Raw genomic sequence first — 13,399 nt, 5'->3', positions numbered from 1 at the left:
TGCTTTTTCCTCCATACAAGGAAAGCTTGCCAACATGCAAGAGCCTGTCGTTCCCGAGCCCGGCTCGGCCGCGCGAGCCCGGAGGCGGCAGGAGCACCGAGCAGCCTCTCATCCCGGCCGGCCAGAGCACCTTCAGCCACGCCACCTCACCTGCCTGCCGGGAGGGTTTCGCAGCCCAGCGGGTGCTGCTGGGTTCCTGGTCGGACGGCGGCACAGCCCAGCACACGTTCCTCAGCACCTCCCAGAGGGGTCGGACCCGCAGGGAGCCAGGGTACCACAGATCTGTTCCATAACCCGTGCTCGCATTTCAGGCGTCGTCAACCACGTGCTTGCGGCCTGCTTAGCCCCCGTTTCACATCCCAGCCGTGCCATCCCCCTTCCCACCACCACGCAGGCGGCTACGAGGATCAGCTGGCCACAAGCCTTTCCCCAGAAGGGCCCTGCTCTGAAAGGCCGGGTCACAAAACAGCTTCAGTTCTAGCTTCTTCAACAACTCTCTGCAAAGCCACCAAGCACAAGAGCTATTAGCAGTTTTCCTACATGCAGAAAATGCCTCGGGCATTATGAAACTCCTTCAAGTAAGGGCTAGGTAGGCGCATGGTAATACTGGAGTCAGGAGAGGACTTGCCAGCACGCAAGACCTCCCCACTGCAAGCCATGCTCTGCTGTCCCTTGCTGCCAGCAGCGGGACCATCGCCACGCAAAAGCACACTGGCGCTCTCAGCCACCTGAGGATGTCCCAGGCCTCCTGGCCGGGCAGATGCAGGTGTTGCAAGAAGGCTGCAACCAAGAGGGCTCCCCCTGTGCCCCACCGAGCCTGGGGCCGGGGCTGCCGCTGCAGGGCTGCTTGCAAACAGCAGCTCCCGAGCCAGCCCCGGCCAGCGTGAGAGCCCCGCGGTGCTGCGCGCAAGTCCACGCCACGGTACTTCTCTCCCCACTGGTGGGACAGATGTGCCTGCCTGGCTGGGAGAGCGGTGCCACGGCACGGGCACAGGGAAGGGGGAACAGCTCAGCTCGTGCTGCCCCAGCAGAGTGTCTCCAACAGCATGCTTCACAGAAAGAGCACCGAGGTGTCTGTAAGGGAGGAGGGTTGGTCCAGACCAGATGTGTCTTTTGAAGGAACAGAGCATAGAAATAAAGCAGCAGAGGAAGATTCTGGACTTGACAATTCCTAACACAAGTGTTTCATTTATAAAAGATGACCTGAGAACCTGTTTCAAGAGATGAATTGAACTATTCACATCTTCAGCAGGTCACAGTCATATTCCAGAAGAACTTGCTTCAAAGTAAACTCAGTTTTCTACTGTTTTACCTCACTCACCAAAGCAGACTCTTGCTTAATACAGTTGGTTTTGTTTCAGGCATTCAGAAGAGCAGAAGACAAAGTTTTCCAGTCTATAAACATTCAGGCTTCGCTTTGATCAAAGGTGTTCCAGCATATGCGAACACACACAGTGCAAGGAGTCCAGCTCCACATACACCTTAGGCATTAGCAGAGCCGCTAAACACTGCGGGACAGATCGCCCATGCTGCCAGACAAACAGGCTCTTGGTTCATCCTGAAGCCTGGCAGCCTTTTCCCTGCTCCAGGTGCCGCCTACACAAGCGGGACGCCTGGCAGAGCCCTTGCCCTCGCGTCCAGACACATCTGCCACGGAAACAGCGGGAGGTGTGGTGCAGCGGGACGCACCGCAGGGCTGGCGAGTCACGCCAGAACGCCCCGCGCCCTCCGCTTGGTCAACAAGGGATCGCACAGCGCGCTCAGCAGAGCTGGCACGCAGGCCAAGGCCAAGCGGCCTCTGCCAAGCTGCTCCAGAAATCCTGCTCTCTGCGGCTCACCCCCCCCACACCACGCATCCTGGAGCACAGCACGTCTCAGCTCTTTCCTTGTACCAGCACACACAACAAAGCCAGAAAAAAAAACAAGCAAGAAAAAAAAACTACTCCTCTTCCTCCTCCCTCAGGACTTTTCAAATCAGAGAGCATTTGCTCTCTTAAAGCCTTCACGTATTGACAAGTTCAGCACTGGTACTTCAGCAAGATTGCACATGGGACATGTCAGTGCTGCAGGGGAAAGGAACAGCACCTTCCACCAGGCACTGACAGCCAGGGACTTCTCTCCCTGGCCATCCAGCTGCTCAGACACGCTCGACCACCTAAAGGAAAATAGGTGCGACATATCAAGTCAGCATGAGACTCCAGCTGCTCACAGATTCCTTGGAGTTTGGGCAGTAGGAGGTTATGCATTCACAAGCCCCAACACAATTTCAAAGCACAATTCACAACAATTTCACTTCTTTAGAGAAGGATGCAACAAGCATTAGGTTTGCTGCGTGCCCTTGCTTCAGGGCCCCGCTGTATTTATTCTCCCTCCTAGCAGTTTAAAGCACTCAAGCTTTGCAGGAGAGCAAGAAGCATCAAGTGAGCTATGTGCATTAGCCTCCAGGACAAGGGCTCTTCTGTCCGTCTCAAGTCACACGCGAGTGCTCCAAGAGGAATGATTCACAAGTCCAAGGAAACGAGACTAGTTTAACTCAAGAGCCAAATCCAGCTCCGGCAGGTTGACACACACATGGCTATCTCGCACCACCTCCACCCTCACCAAGAGGCACCGAGACATAACAGGACACGACCAAGACTGCAGCACATTCCTCTGCTGCCTCGCGCAACAGAAACACACCTCAATTATACAAGAAATGTTAATGCAAGCAGGCAGCCAAACGAAGCATGGAGGGACTTCAGGAGATGTCAGCAGGAAGACGCGTGCAGAGACGATTAGCAGAAAAAGGACGCTCTACTCACCCCCGCAGCAAAGCCTAAGCTTCCATCGAGGATTCGCCTCTGGAAAAAAGAGATATATATATGTAACAGAAAACACATTATTTACCAATTGCAGAACAAGTAAAGTTGCAATCATGCCACACAGCAACCTAAAGGGAAGTCACTTGCTTTGGCATCACATTAAGACAACTCCTCTTCCCATTACTGCAATCCAAGCGATTGCTGTGCTTTGAGGCAAGATATGCAATGTTTCAAGAGACAGAGCGAGGCCATCATGCTCCTCGTGCACAGACGCCTACTCCACCATCATGCAGAGCCTACAGTGAGGTGGGAAACTGGAGTGACCTGACTCACACCCCCATTAGGCTTTCAGTAACCCAGCATGTATCCTGCTTGCTTCATTCCCATCACAGTTTTTCCTTCTTTAAGGCATTCCCCTCCCCCAGGAAGGAAAATCAACACACTACTGCAAAAGGAATCTCACTTTGCAAAGAACTCCTGCATAAATCATCAAAGGAGAGAGACATAAATAATAAATGCATCAGAACAATTTTGAACATAACAGCAACGTAGGCCTCTAATTTTGGAACACAAGATCAGTTGAAAAATCAAAACCTTGCCTGACTAAACCCCAGAGCATGGATTGACCTCGATCACACACTAAGAGAGGCAGAAGGTTTCAAGGAAGAGAGTCTGCTGCTCCAAACACAAATCCCAGCCTGCAACTCTGCCCTGCTGTGCTACATCTAAGATATTTTTTTAAGTCAGCAGCTCCTGACCCTTTTGAGCCACATATAACTGACAACTCTATGTCCCACATAGACTCTGGCACACTAAGGATTAAGGGCAGCGTGGTTTTCTGCACTATGTACCACAGCTTTGGGCTGGGAGTTTGATTTAGCTCCTCTTTAGTTTAACGTACAAGGGAATTAATCTCTGTTCTTTCTTCCTCAGGCAGGAGGACCTCTCAGGGCCAAGTTAAGGTCTCTCACACTTTGGACCAGGCAGCCAAGCCCAACCATGAGAAGCAGAGTTTAGCTCTTCTCCCTGCTCACCAACCCAGGAGAAAGAACAAACGATCCCGGCACCCACCTGGCCGCTGGAAAACACGAACACCAGCGCCGAGCCAGCTGCCGTCAGGCCCCAGGTGAGACACGTCCCTAGCACCGCCTGGATCACCGGCCCATGACCTGGGATCATGCTGACCACACACAGCGACCGGCAACCTGGGAGAGACAAGGTCCATCAGGAGAGGCACAAGGAGAAGCTCCCAGCATTTGAAGATGCAAACAAACCCACATTTTGCTCCCTAGTCATTACAGAGGGGAGCGCAGCCCAGGCGCCCAGCTGTGCTGAATCCCTGCTGCTCCTCTGGCAAACACCTTTCCTTGCCCAAGGGGACAGAGGCGGCTTATCCGTGCTCCTTGCACCACCCGTCTAAGCTTGGAAGAGCAGGATGAACCAAGAGCACACCAGCATCCACCGCTCAGCCCTCGGCTGATTTCATGGGCTCAGGCCCACGAGCTGTCACCAGGGCAGGGCAGCTCCACCGACGGGAAGAATAACATTCTCCGTCTGCTGGAGTCTCTCCCAAGCCTCAGGAGCGTTTTGCTTGGAGCAAGCATCAGTCCAGCTCCCACACGAGATTGCTATGCGCAGCTGGTCCCACCATCACTTCTGAAGAGGAACCGCACTCACGCGTCCCCGAGCAAAAGGGCACCTCAGTCCACCTCCCCGGCACGCGCAGCACAGCCCACTGACTCGTCCTGAGAAGCAGCTTTACTTGCACGGAAGGCGAAGGCCCTCTCAGCACCAGGCTCGTTACACCGCCGGTACGAAGCCGGAGCGGAACGAGACCTGGGACGGGGCACCTCAGTGCAACCCAAAACGCCATCGCCACGCCATGGAGCAGCACTGCTCCCTAACAAATAGGTTTTATGAGAAAATACACGCTCCCACATGCCAACATCTGTTTATAAATACAAATACCTATCCCCACGCTTCCCCAAAGCTCAAAGGCTTTGGAGGAGGGTCTCAGGGACAGCACCAGGCTCCTGGGCGCCCGGTCATGTGCCCGCAGGGGCGTCAAGCCAGGTGGGGGGCACCGGGGTAGACCCCCCCCCCGAGCCACCCCAGGGAGAGGGGGAGCCCCCAAGCTCCCACGCTCCCCCCAAAGCCCCCAAAGGGGACCCTCAACCCCCCACCCCGGGCACTCAGCCCCCAAACTGGGACCTCGCAGCCTCCAAGTCGGGGTATCCCGGCACCCTGCAGCCCCCCCTCCCCAAAAAAGGGCACCCTGGCCCCAAACTGCCCCCTCACCACTCCGGGCCCCCGGACTCTCCCCTCCAGCCCCCCAAACGGGCCCCCCAGGCTCCAAACGGGGCTGCCCAACACCCCTTCCCAGGGGTCCCGTCGCTCCCAGCCCCCGCACGGGGGCGTCCCCGCGCCCCGAGCACCCGGGAACCCCCCCGGGGCCCCAACCGGGCCCCCAACACCGCCCCCCGGGCCCCAGGCGGCGCCCCGGGCCCCGCTCTCACAGCTCCCCGCGCCCCACGAGCCCGGGGCTCGCCGGGATGTCCGGACCGGTTGGCCCCGGCCCCGGCCCCGGCCCCGGCCCCGGCCCCGGCCCCGGCCCCGCTCACCCGCCCGGCGCTCCCGGCCGCTCGCCCGCCGACACTTCCTGGTCCCGGCACACGTGTCGCCGCCGCCGCCCCGCCCACTCCGCCGCCTCGGCCAATGGCGGCGCGGCGGGGGCGGGCCGCCCTCGGCTCTGCGTTCCGGGCAGGCGCGACGGCAGGGAAGAGGCGCGGGCGGGCGCATGGCGGGAGCGGGCGGGCGCAGCAAGGCTGCTGCAGGGCATCGCTCGGGCGCGGTGCGTGACACCTCCCGTGCACGGGGCACCCACGGCATCGCTGCAGGGTGACACCCGCCCCGGACATGGTGTGTGACACCCCCCGTGCACGGGGCACCCCCGGCATCGCTGCAGGGTGACACCCGCCCCGGACATGGTGTGTGACACCCCCCGTGCACGGGGCACCCCCGGCATCGCTGCAGGGTGACACCCCCCCAGACACAGTGCATGACACCCCCTCGTGCGTGGGGCACTCCCCAGCATTGCTGCAGGGTGACACCCCCCACCCCGGACATGGTGCGTGACACAACCCCCACCGCCTGTGCACGGGCCACCCCCGGCATCGCTGCAGGGTGAAATCGCGCCCTCCGGAACGGTGACCGTTCCCTGCGAAGCCTCGTGCGGCCTCTGACCAGCAGTCGGCCAGTGGCAGAGGCCGGGGCACAGCACGGCCGGGGGCGCAGGGTCCCTGCTCGGGGCCGGGCATGCAAGTGCACCCTTTCCAGCAAGGACCTTTGCTAGCTTGGGGGGGGGGAGAGAGAAAAAAAAATCACGAAAAGCAATCTGGCAGCACGTGCCCCGGCGGAGAGGCCGAGTTCCCGGGGCGGCACGCAGGGCAGGAGCGTCACCTGCCCGCTCCCGGCCGCAGGCAGCCCGCTCTCCCTGCGGGCTCCTCACCCGCCGCCCCCGTCCAGAGCCAGGGGCAGGGCCGGGCCCCGGCGCTGCCATCGGTGCGGTGGCCCCGGGCTGTGTCATGGGAGATGCCTGGACTCAGGAATGCGCTTGGCACCAGCCATGACCTTTTCCTGCCAAGGCAAAACACAGGGTGGTTTCGACATCCCTACGTCTACGCAAACAGCTTATTTTCATCTTTGCCAGTGCTTTTCCTGTGGGATAAGAGGGAAACTGGTAAACAAGCGGCAGAAGTGCCCTGCACGCTGCAGCAGCCCTGCGACCCCTTGCAAGCAGCACCAGCAGCAGCTCAGCCCCCATAGCACACGGCACCATCACCCTCCTTTAATAAAGCGCTCGTCTTTGATCAGCATCCCCCACCACAGCTCGAAAAGGTGAAGGCTGTTTGCAACCTCCCTGATTTAGGTTTTAATCAATTTTCCCCTCTGATTGCCTGCATCCTTCGTTAGCTCCTTTAACAAGGCAGACGCAGCCCGAGGTGCCGGCTGGGACAGCCAGCGGGGACCCAGCAACGGAGCTGCCGCTCGTGGCTTCCCGGCGAGGCGAGCCGAACGGCGCTGGCCGCGTGGGCGCCGTTGGAGCCACCTTTGCGCCGCCTTCCCCGCGGCGCCGAGGCTGCGGCGGCCGCTCCTCCGCGCGGCGGCAGCGCCGAGATCCCCATCTCGGCACAGCCAGAGCTGCGTTATCGGCAGTCCCGGTAAAATGTCTTTCAAAACAGCAGAAAGGGCCCGAGGGGGCCCAAATTCCTGCGCAGTATCTTTTTATCAAGGTATGTGTCACGCAAGACGCTGGCGCAGGCTCAGCACCGCGGTGCCGGGGGAGCCCGCGTCCCCTCGCTTTGCGAGAACAGCGCTCGCGAGCCGCGTTCGCAGCAGGCGCCGGCGACCGCGGCGGGCACGAGGTGCCAGCGACTCGTCCCAGCACGGCCCGAGCCGGGGGCAGCCGCGGGCCGAGGCGCCTGCGCCCCGGCTGGGTGCAGCCCGGCGGGCTGCGAGCGAGGTGGAGGACCCGGGGCAGAGCCGGGGGAGCGCGGGCAGGGACGCCGAATGCAGCGTTAAGCCCCCGTTTAACACGCCACCCGTCAGAGCACGCTGCGAGCAGAAGCCCCGGCGGGGAGGACGGAGGGAAGAGCAGAGATTTGGGTCCGCGGCCGCGGAGGCTCGTCGGAGTCCGGCGCTCGCTGCTGCAGCTCACGGCTGATGTACGCGGCACCTCTCGCTCCCGCCCCGCCGCAGCGTCCTTGGCAGCGATCAATAAACTCATTACGGAGCGAAATAACGGCGCTGCGAGCAGGGTCGAGGCGCGAGCGAGGCAGGAAGGAGCCGGCGGCAGTGGGGGGGGGGGAGGCGCGGGGCGACGGCCGGGGCTCAGCGCCGGCGCCCCGGGAGCGGGTCCCGGTGCCGGAGCCCCCTCGCCCCGCGGCTCAGCGCCTCCGCAGACGCTGCCTGATTAGATCGCGCTGCCGCGAGGGAACGAGCCTGGTTCTGCCCGGCCGCGGGGCCGCGCGGAGACGGTCCAGGCCTGTTCCTGCGGCTGATTAGCAGAGAGCGAAGCCTCCCCCATGGCAGGCGCTGGCGTAATTGAGCCAGGCAGCCGCGGCGGAGGCGCCAGAGCAGCTCCTGGCTCCCGGCTGGCGACGGGACAGGCAAGGAGGCAGCGGAGAAAGGGCAGCGCCGCCGCCGAGCGTCCCCGAGGGCCGGCGCGGCGGTGGCGGTTCTGCCAGCGGCCGGGGCGCGGGAACCGCTGCCGCTTTACCAACCCGCCTGCCTGCAGACCCGGGGCAGAGCCCGCGGCTGGCCTGGCAGGGGCCGGCCAGCTCCTTTGCACCGCGCCACGGTGGGGAAGGGGCAGCGGCACCCCCCCCTCCGGGATCCGCTTCCCCCGCACAGGCAGGGCGGCGTTTCCGCAGTCGGTCGTTACCGGAGGCAACGGGAGAGCCCGAGCCCGGCAGGGGACTTGCAGAGGGACCCCGGCACCGCGGGCGGTGCAGCGTCCGTGCGACGGCCCCTGCGTCCAGCGGTGCCGGAGCGCGGCCCGGCTAACCCTCGGAGCGCTGGCAGCCTCCCGCAGCGCTCTGAAAGCCAGCGCAAGCCCTAAGAAAGCTCTCGCTGCTCTTCCCTCCGCGGATCGGGGAGAAAGGCCAGTCCACCCTGTCCCTCCGTTGGCAACCGAACGCAACAGCTCAGCATCTCCCAGCTCCTTACAACACTCATTTCCAGGGCACAGGTCGAGCAGCACTGCTTTCTGAGGGGAGCCTTGCGGAACAGCTGGGAACGGATGGCAGGAAACTTGGAAGGACTTTAAAAGCTGCTTTGTGGTCATGCAATCCCCCTGCCCCTCTCCCATGGGCTGTATCGATGGTCAAAGCTGCATGGGAAGAGGCCCTGCGCTTCTCCCGTATCCACCCCTGTCAGTAAATTGCTTTTCAGCAGGGTTGATACTTCCCAGGCTAAAGGACAAAGAGGAGTTTCTCTGCCAGCACCAAACCAGCTGCAGGGGCAATCCAGCAGCTCTCCAGCACAGCGACCACCCAGAGGTACAGGCCAGACCCTGCGCAGGGCTGAAATTCAGCCCTAAATCCAAGCAGAATAAGAAATGTCCTCAAAGGGCTCAAGCACAGCTTCCCGTTTCAGCTAGCTCCTGCTGCACTCCTTGCTGGACGGATATCTGCTCACATCAGCGCCTCAGCGCAGACCGGCCCATGATTTCATTAGCTCTCTTTACAAAGATCAGATCAGTCTGCAGGCAAGTGAATTTGCAGGATTTATGTACACAGCTCCCTGGCCCCTGCGTCCAACGCCGGCAGAGCAGCCTCCAGCCGGTGGGGAGGGAGCCCTGGAATCGCCGCGGCCGCCCTGCCCAGCCAAAGACAACGGGGAGACGTCGCTCAGAGCCTCCCAGCACAGCGCGGGGCAGGGGCAAAGGGGACAACCTGGGGATGATCTGCACGGCATCCCAAAGAGCTGGACCTGGAGGTGGAAGACGGAGGGAGATTGGGGGGAAAGAGGCCTCGGTGCTCCGGGAGAAACTGCTCCAAGGCCGGGGCTGGGGGGCTGCAGGCGCACCAAGCCACCGGGAGCAAGGCTTGCCCTCCGGAGAGGCCACCGAGGTACAGACGTAGCAAGGTCACCTGCTTTGACTGAGACATAGGAGGAGGCTGCATACGGCACTGCACTGCGAAGGCTGTTGAAGCATCTTCGCAGCCTTCCCGCTCTCCTGCAGATGGGCAGGGTTAGGACAGTCCCTCCTGGGCACGTAAACCAGCCAAGAAAGGGTAAAGCAGCTGTGAAATGGTCACGAGGCACGAGAACCCTCTCCTGTGCCCCACTGGTGTGCTGCTCTCCCTCCTCGGCACGCGAGCGACCATCTCTGCTCTGCCTCCATCTCTGCACGGCTGTGGCACGGCCCTCGGCAGGAGCGGTCAACGTCCCTCCCTACCCTCTCTCCTTAGACACTTTTACTGCGATATCAATTTCCACATCATTTTATTCCAGCGGAAGCTTTTCCAGCCTCCTAAAGATTTATTAGTCTGATAATGATTCTCCCTTATGCCCCAAGACCCCACGTCTTTGGATCCAGCTTGGAAATTGAATGTCTAAGCACAAACGAGAGCCTACCAGACCTTCTTGCCGTAATTGCCAGCCCAGCTCCTGGGCTCTTTGTTCCAAGCCACTCTTAATTTCCTGCTCTCTATTGTCTCTTTGATAAGTGATAAAAAGGTGGAGGGGGGAAGAAATCACTATTATTTAATTGCTTTCAAGATCTCAAACAAACCAGAGCAGAGGTTATCTCCCCCAAACCTCTCTTTTTGGTCTTCTTCCAGTTGTTGTTACTGGGTAACACTGCTGAGGGGGAGGCTGCAGCAATAGCAGACGGTATGGCATTAAATCACACCTTTTGTGCAAAGATCTCAATGCTCTTTGCAGATTTTGCTTTGTATTCTCCCAGGCTGTGGCAAGCCAGCAAGGACCTGCCTCGCCTTTCCTTTGGTTGCAAGATGCAGACTTGGGGGGCCAAGATATTCCCAGCTTCTCAAGAGACATTGGGATTTGCTGACACCGCTAGGTGCAGTGGGAACTCCTGTGGGGTCCCACCATCACCATCAAATAGCCATCGTCCTGCTCTATCCCTCCCACAGGTACCCTGGAGACCTCAGCAAGAACTGATCCCTTTGCACCACCACTGGAACCTAAATAGCAGGAACCATCTCCTGAAGAAGGGCCTGGGCAGCAAATCCAGGGCTGTGTCAGGAAGGTGAAGGAGCAGGGAGGCATGTGGCCCCAGTGGGGTCTCTTCTGCTGGAATCCGTGTAGGGCAAGGCAGGTCCCTCTGCACACACAACTTTCTAGTCACCCTGCCCCCTTTTCTGGGGCATGAGATGGGGATGGAATTACACGGTGCCAACGCACCAGCTCAGACAGAGCATTTTAAAGGCTCTGCTGGTGAATTCAGCCTCCTCCGGGGTGCAGCGGGGCCCCTCATTCCTGCTGCACGGCAGCTCCAGCGCACGCCTTTGGACCACCCTCCGGGTCCCTCACTTTGGGCACCTGCCACCTCGCAGCAGCAGCCCCTGGAGCAGGAGAGACGCAGCTCGGGAGCAGAAGGCGCGGCGCGGCGGGGGAGAGGGCGGCCGCGGCCCCGCGGAGCGGCGGGCGGAGCGCCTGGAAGCCGGGCGGCCGCGGGCCGGCGGCTGCCGCGGGGCGCGGTGGGCAGGGCTGGGCCCGGCCCGGCCCCGCGGAGCCGCCCCGCGGAGGCGGAGCGCAGCCGGCGCGCTGGGTCCGGCCGCGGAGCCGCGCCGCGGGCGGCTGGTGCGCGGAGCGGAGCGGAGCGGAGCGGAGCGGAGCGGTGCCGGCGCCTCCCGGTGCCCGCCGCGCCGCGCCGGGCTGCGCCGGGAGCGCGGAGCAGGTGAGCGGCGCGGGGCCCCCTCCGGGCCGGCACCGCCCGGCGGAGCCGCTTCCCGAACCGCCGCCGGCTCGGTGCGAGCGGGGCGCGCCGGGGCCGCTGCCAGCGCCGGGCGCCGCGGCGTGGGATGCGCCGGGGGGTCCGGCCCGCCGGGGCCGCCCCGGGAGACCCCCGGCCGCCCCGGAGGCGCGGCGGCAGCGGGAGCCCCCCGGCTGCCCCGGGAGCTGCGGCGGCGGCGAGCAGCGCGCTGCCCGGGTGGGAAGGAGAAGGGAGCGAGCCCACCAGCGGGCTGGAGCTCGGGGCGCAGCTTTTTCCCGACCCCGAGCACGTTTTCCACGGGAACTGTCAGGACTCAGATTTCTCCATCGCAGATCAGGTTCTGGCCGGGAAAGGGAAGCGCCGGCGTCTCGTCGGCTCTCTCCATGAAGGAAAGGTTTTCTCCCTGCGGTTAGTGCTGCGGTGTCAGTCACACCTGCCGTAACTCGCCGGGGACGCGTGCTGCCGGTCGCGCTTTAGGAGTCGTGAGGATGCCAGCATCGCCGGCGTCGGGAGGAGCAGTGCTGCGCCCGGGCAGACTCCTCCACGCAGCATAGGCTCCGGAGGGGAGGACAGAGAGGCAGGGGAGGTGGTTTGGCAACAGCCCCTCCGGGGAGATTCTTCTACAGAGGCTGGCAGCAGGATGGCCAAATGCTCCCTGAGGAATCTCTTCATTTCTGTTTTATTCTCCAGTTTCTAGAATTTTCCCTTCCACGCCCAAAGCAAGGAAAGAGGTCATCTCGGCCCCTCTGAAGTGGGTGTGCCCAGAGGCCAGCAGAGACATGGAGCTGGAATACGAGCTGCCCAACGCCACTGAGTTCTGGTTCTCCCCAGCTTCCCCGTTTGACAACTTCTCTGTAGAGGCACCTGCCAACACATCACAGAACGCCACAGGTCACCATTTTGACCTGACCAGCAATGCCATCCTCACCTTCATCTACTTTGTGGTCTGCATCATAGGGCTGTGTGGCAACACGCTGGTGATATATGTCATCCTTCGCTACGCCAAGATGAAGACCATCACCAACATCTACATCCTGAACTTGGCCATTGCCGATGAGCTGTTCATGCTAGGTCTGCCCTTTCTGGCTATGCAGGTCGCTCTGGTACACTGGCCCTTTGGTAAAGCCATCTGCAGGATTGTCATGACAGTGGATGGGATCAACCAGTTCACTAGTATCTTCTGCCTGACAGTCATGAGCGTTGACCGGTACCTGGCTGTCGTCCATCCCATTAAATCTGCCAAGTGGAGGCGGCCTAGGACAGCCAAAATGATCAATGTGGCCGTATGGGGCATCTCCCTTTTGGTGATAATGCCCATCATGATCTATGCCGGGGTGCAGCATAATCATGGCATGAGTAGCTGCACCATCATCTGGCCGGGGGAGTCTGGCGCGTGGTACACAGGCTTCATCATCTACACCTTCATTCTGGGCTTCCTGGTGCCTCTCACCATTATCTGCCTTTGCTACTTGTTCATCATTATCAAAGTCAAGTCCTCGGGGATCAGAGTGGGCTCTTCCAAGAGGAAAAAGTCTGAGAAGAAAGTCACCAGGATGGTCTCCATTGTGGTTGCTGTCTTCATCTTCTGCTGGCTCCCCTTCTACATCTTCAATGTCTCTTCTGTCTCCATCCTGATCGTGCCGACACCTGTCCTCAAGGGCATGTTTGACTTTGTTGTAGTCCTCAGTTATGCCAACAGCTGTGCCAACCCCATCCTCTATGCCTTCTTGTCTGACAACTTCAAGAAGAGCTTTCAGAATGTCCTCTGCCTGGTCAAGGTCAGCGGTATGGACGATGCAGACCGGAGTGACAGTAAGCAGGACAAATCTAGGCTAAACGAGACCACGGAAACCCAAAGGACCCTGCTCAATGGTGACCTGCAGACAAGCATCTGAGAGGACAACAGAGTTGTCCATTATTCGCTCTCCTCTCCACACTTGCTCCCAACTCTGCAACAGGGCCACAGCACACACCAAGTCAGGGCAGGAGTGCTGAGTCTTTCCTTGCTCAACCTGGGGGATGGTGGTGCTATCAGGTGGGCGAGGGGGGATCCTAAACTCGGGCTAGCTTCTGAGCTGCTGGCGGGTTGGTTTTCAAGCACTGGGAAGGATGTGGCTCAAGAGACACTGCCTCG

The 13,399-nt window shown here is 60.8% G+C and overlaps 2 protein-coding genes across 2 annotated transcripts in view; one reads left to right on the top strand and one right to left on the bottom strand.

Moving 5' to 3' along the window:
* SLC39A11 (solute carrier family 39 member 11) overlaps positions 1–3,980 on the bottom strand; it is a 97,604-nt gene extending 93,624 nt beyond the window's left edge. The window contains exons 1-2 of the mRNA XM_062591670.1: positions 3,873–3,980; positions 2,802–2,840 (exon numbers count right to left, since the gene is read on the bottom strand). Of these exons, the coding sequence (XP_062447654.1) occupies positions 2,802–2,840; positions 3,873–3,980 (147 nt within the window). The remainder of the gene's footprint in view (positions 1–2,801; positions 2,841–3,872) is intronic.
* An 8,064-nt stretch (positions 3,981–12,044) lies between these two features.
* SSTR2 (somatostatin receptor 2) lies at positions 12,045–13,160 on the top strand. The gene has a single exon (XM_062591734.1). It carries the CDS (start codon positions 12,045–12,047, stop codon positions 13,158–13,160), a length of 1,116 nt encoding a protein of 371 aa, XP_062447718.1.
* Positions 13,161–13,399: the final 239 nt, after the last annotated feature.

This window comes from Rhea pennata, chromosome 19 (genome assembly GCF_028389875.1).
Source record: "Rhea pennata isolate bPtePen1 chromosome 19, bPtePen1.pri, whole genome shotgun sequence".
NCBI lineage: Eukaryota > Metazoa > Chordata > Aves > Rheiformes > Rheidae > Rhea > Rhea pennata.
The sequence above is the reverse complement of the archived record's forward strand: the minus strand, read 5'-3'. Positions and strand labels throughout refer to the sequence as shown.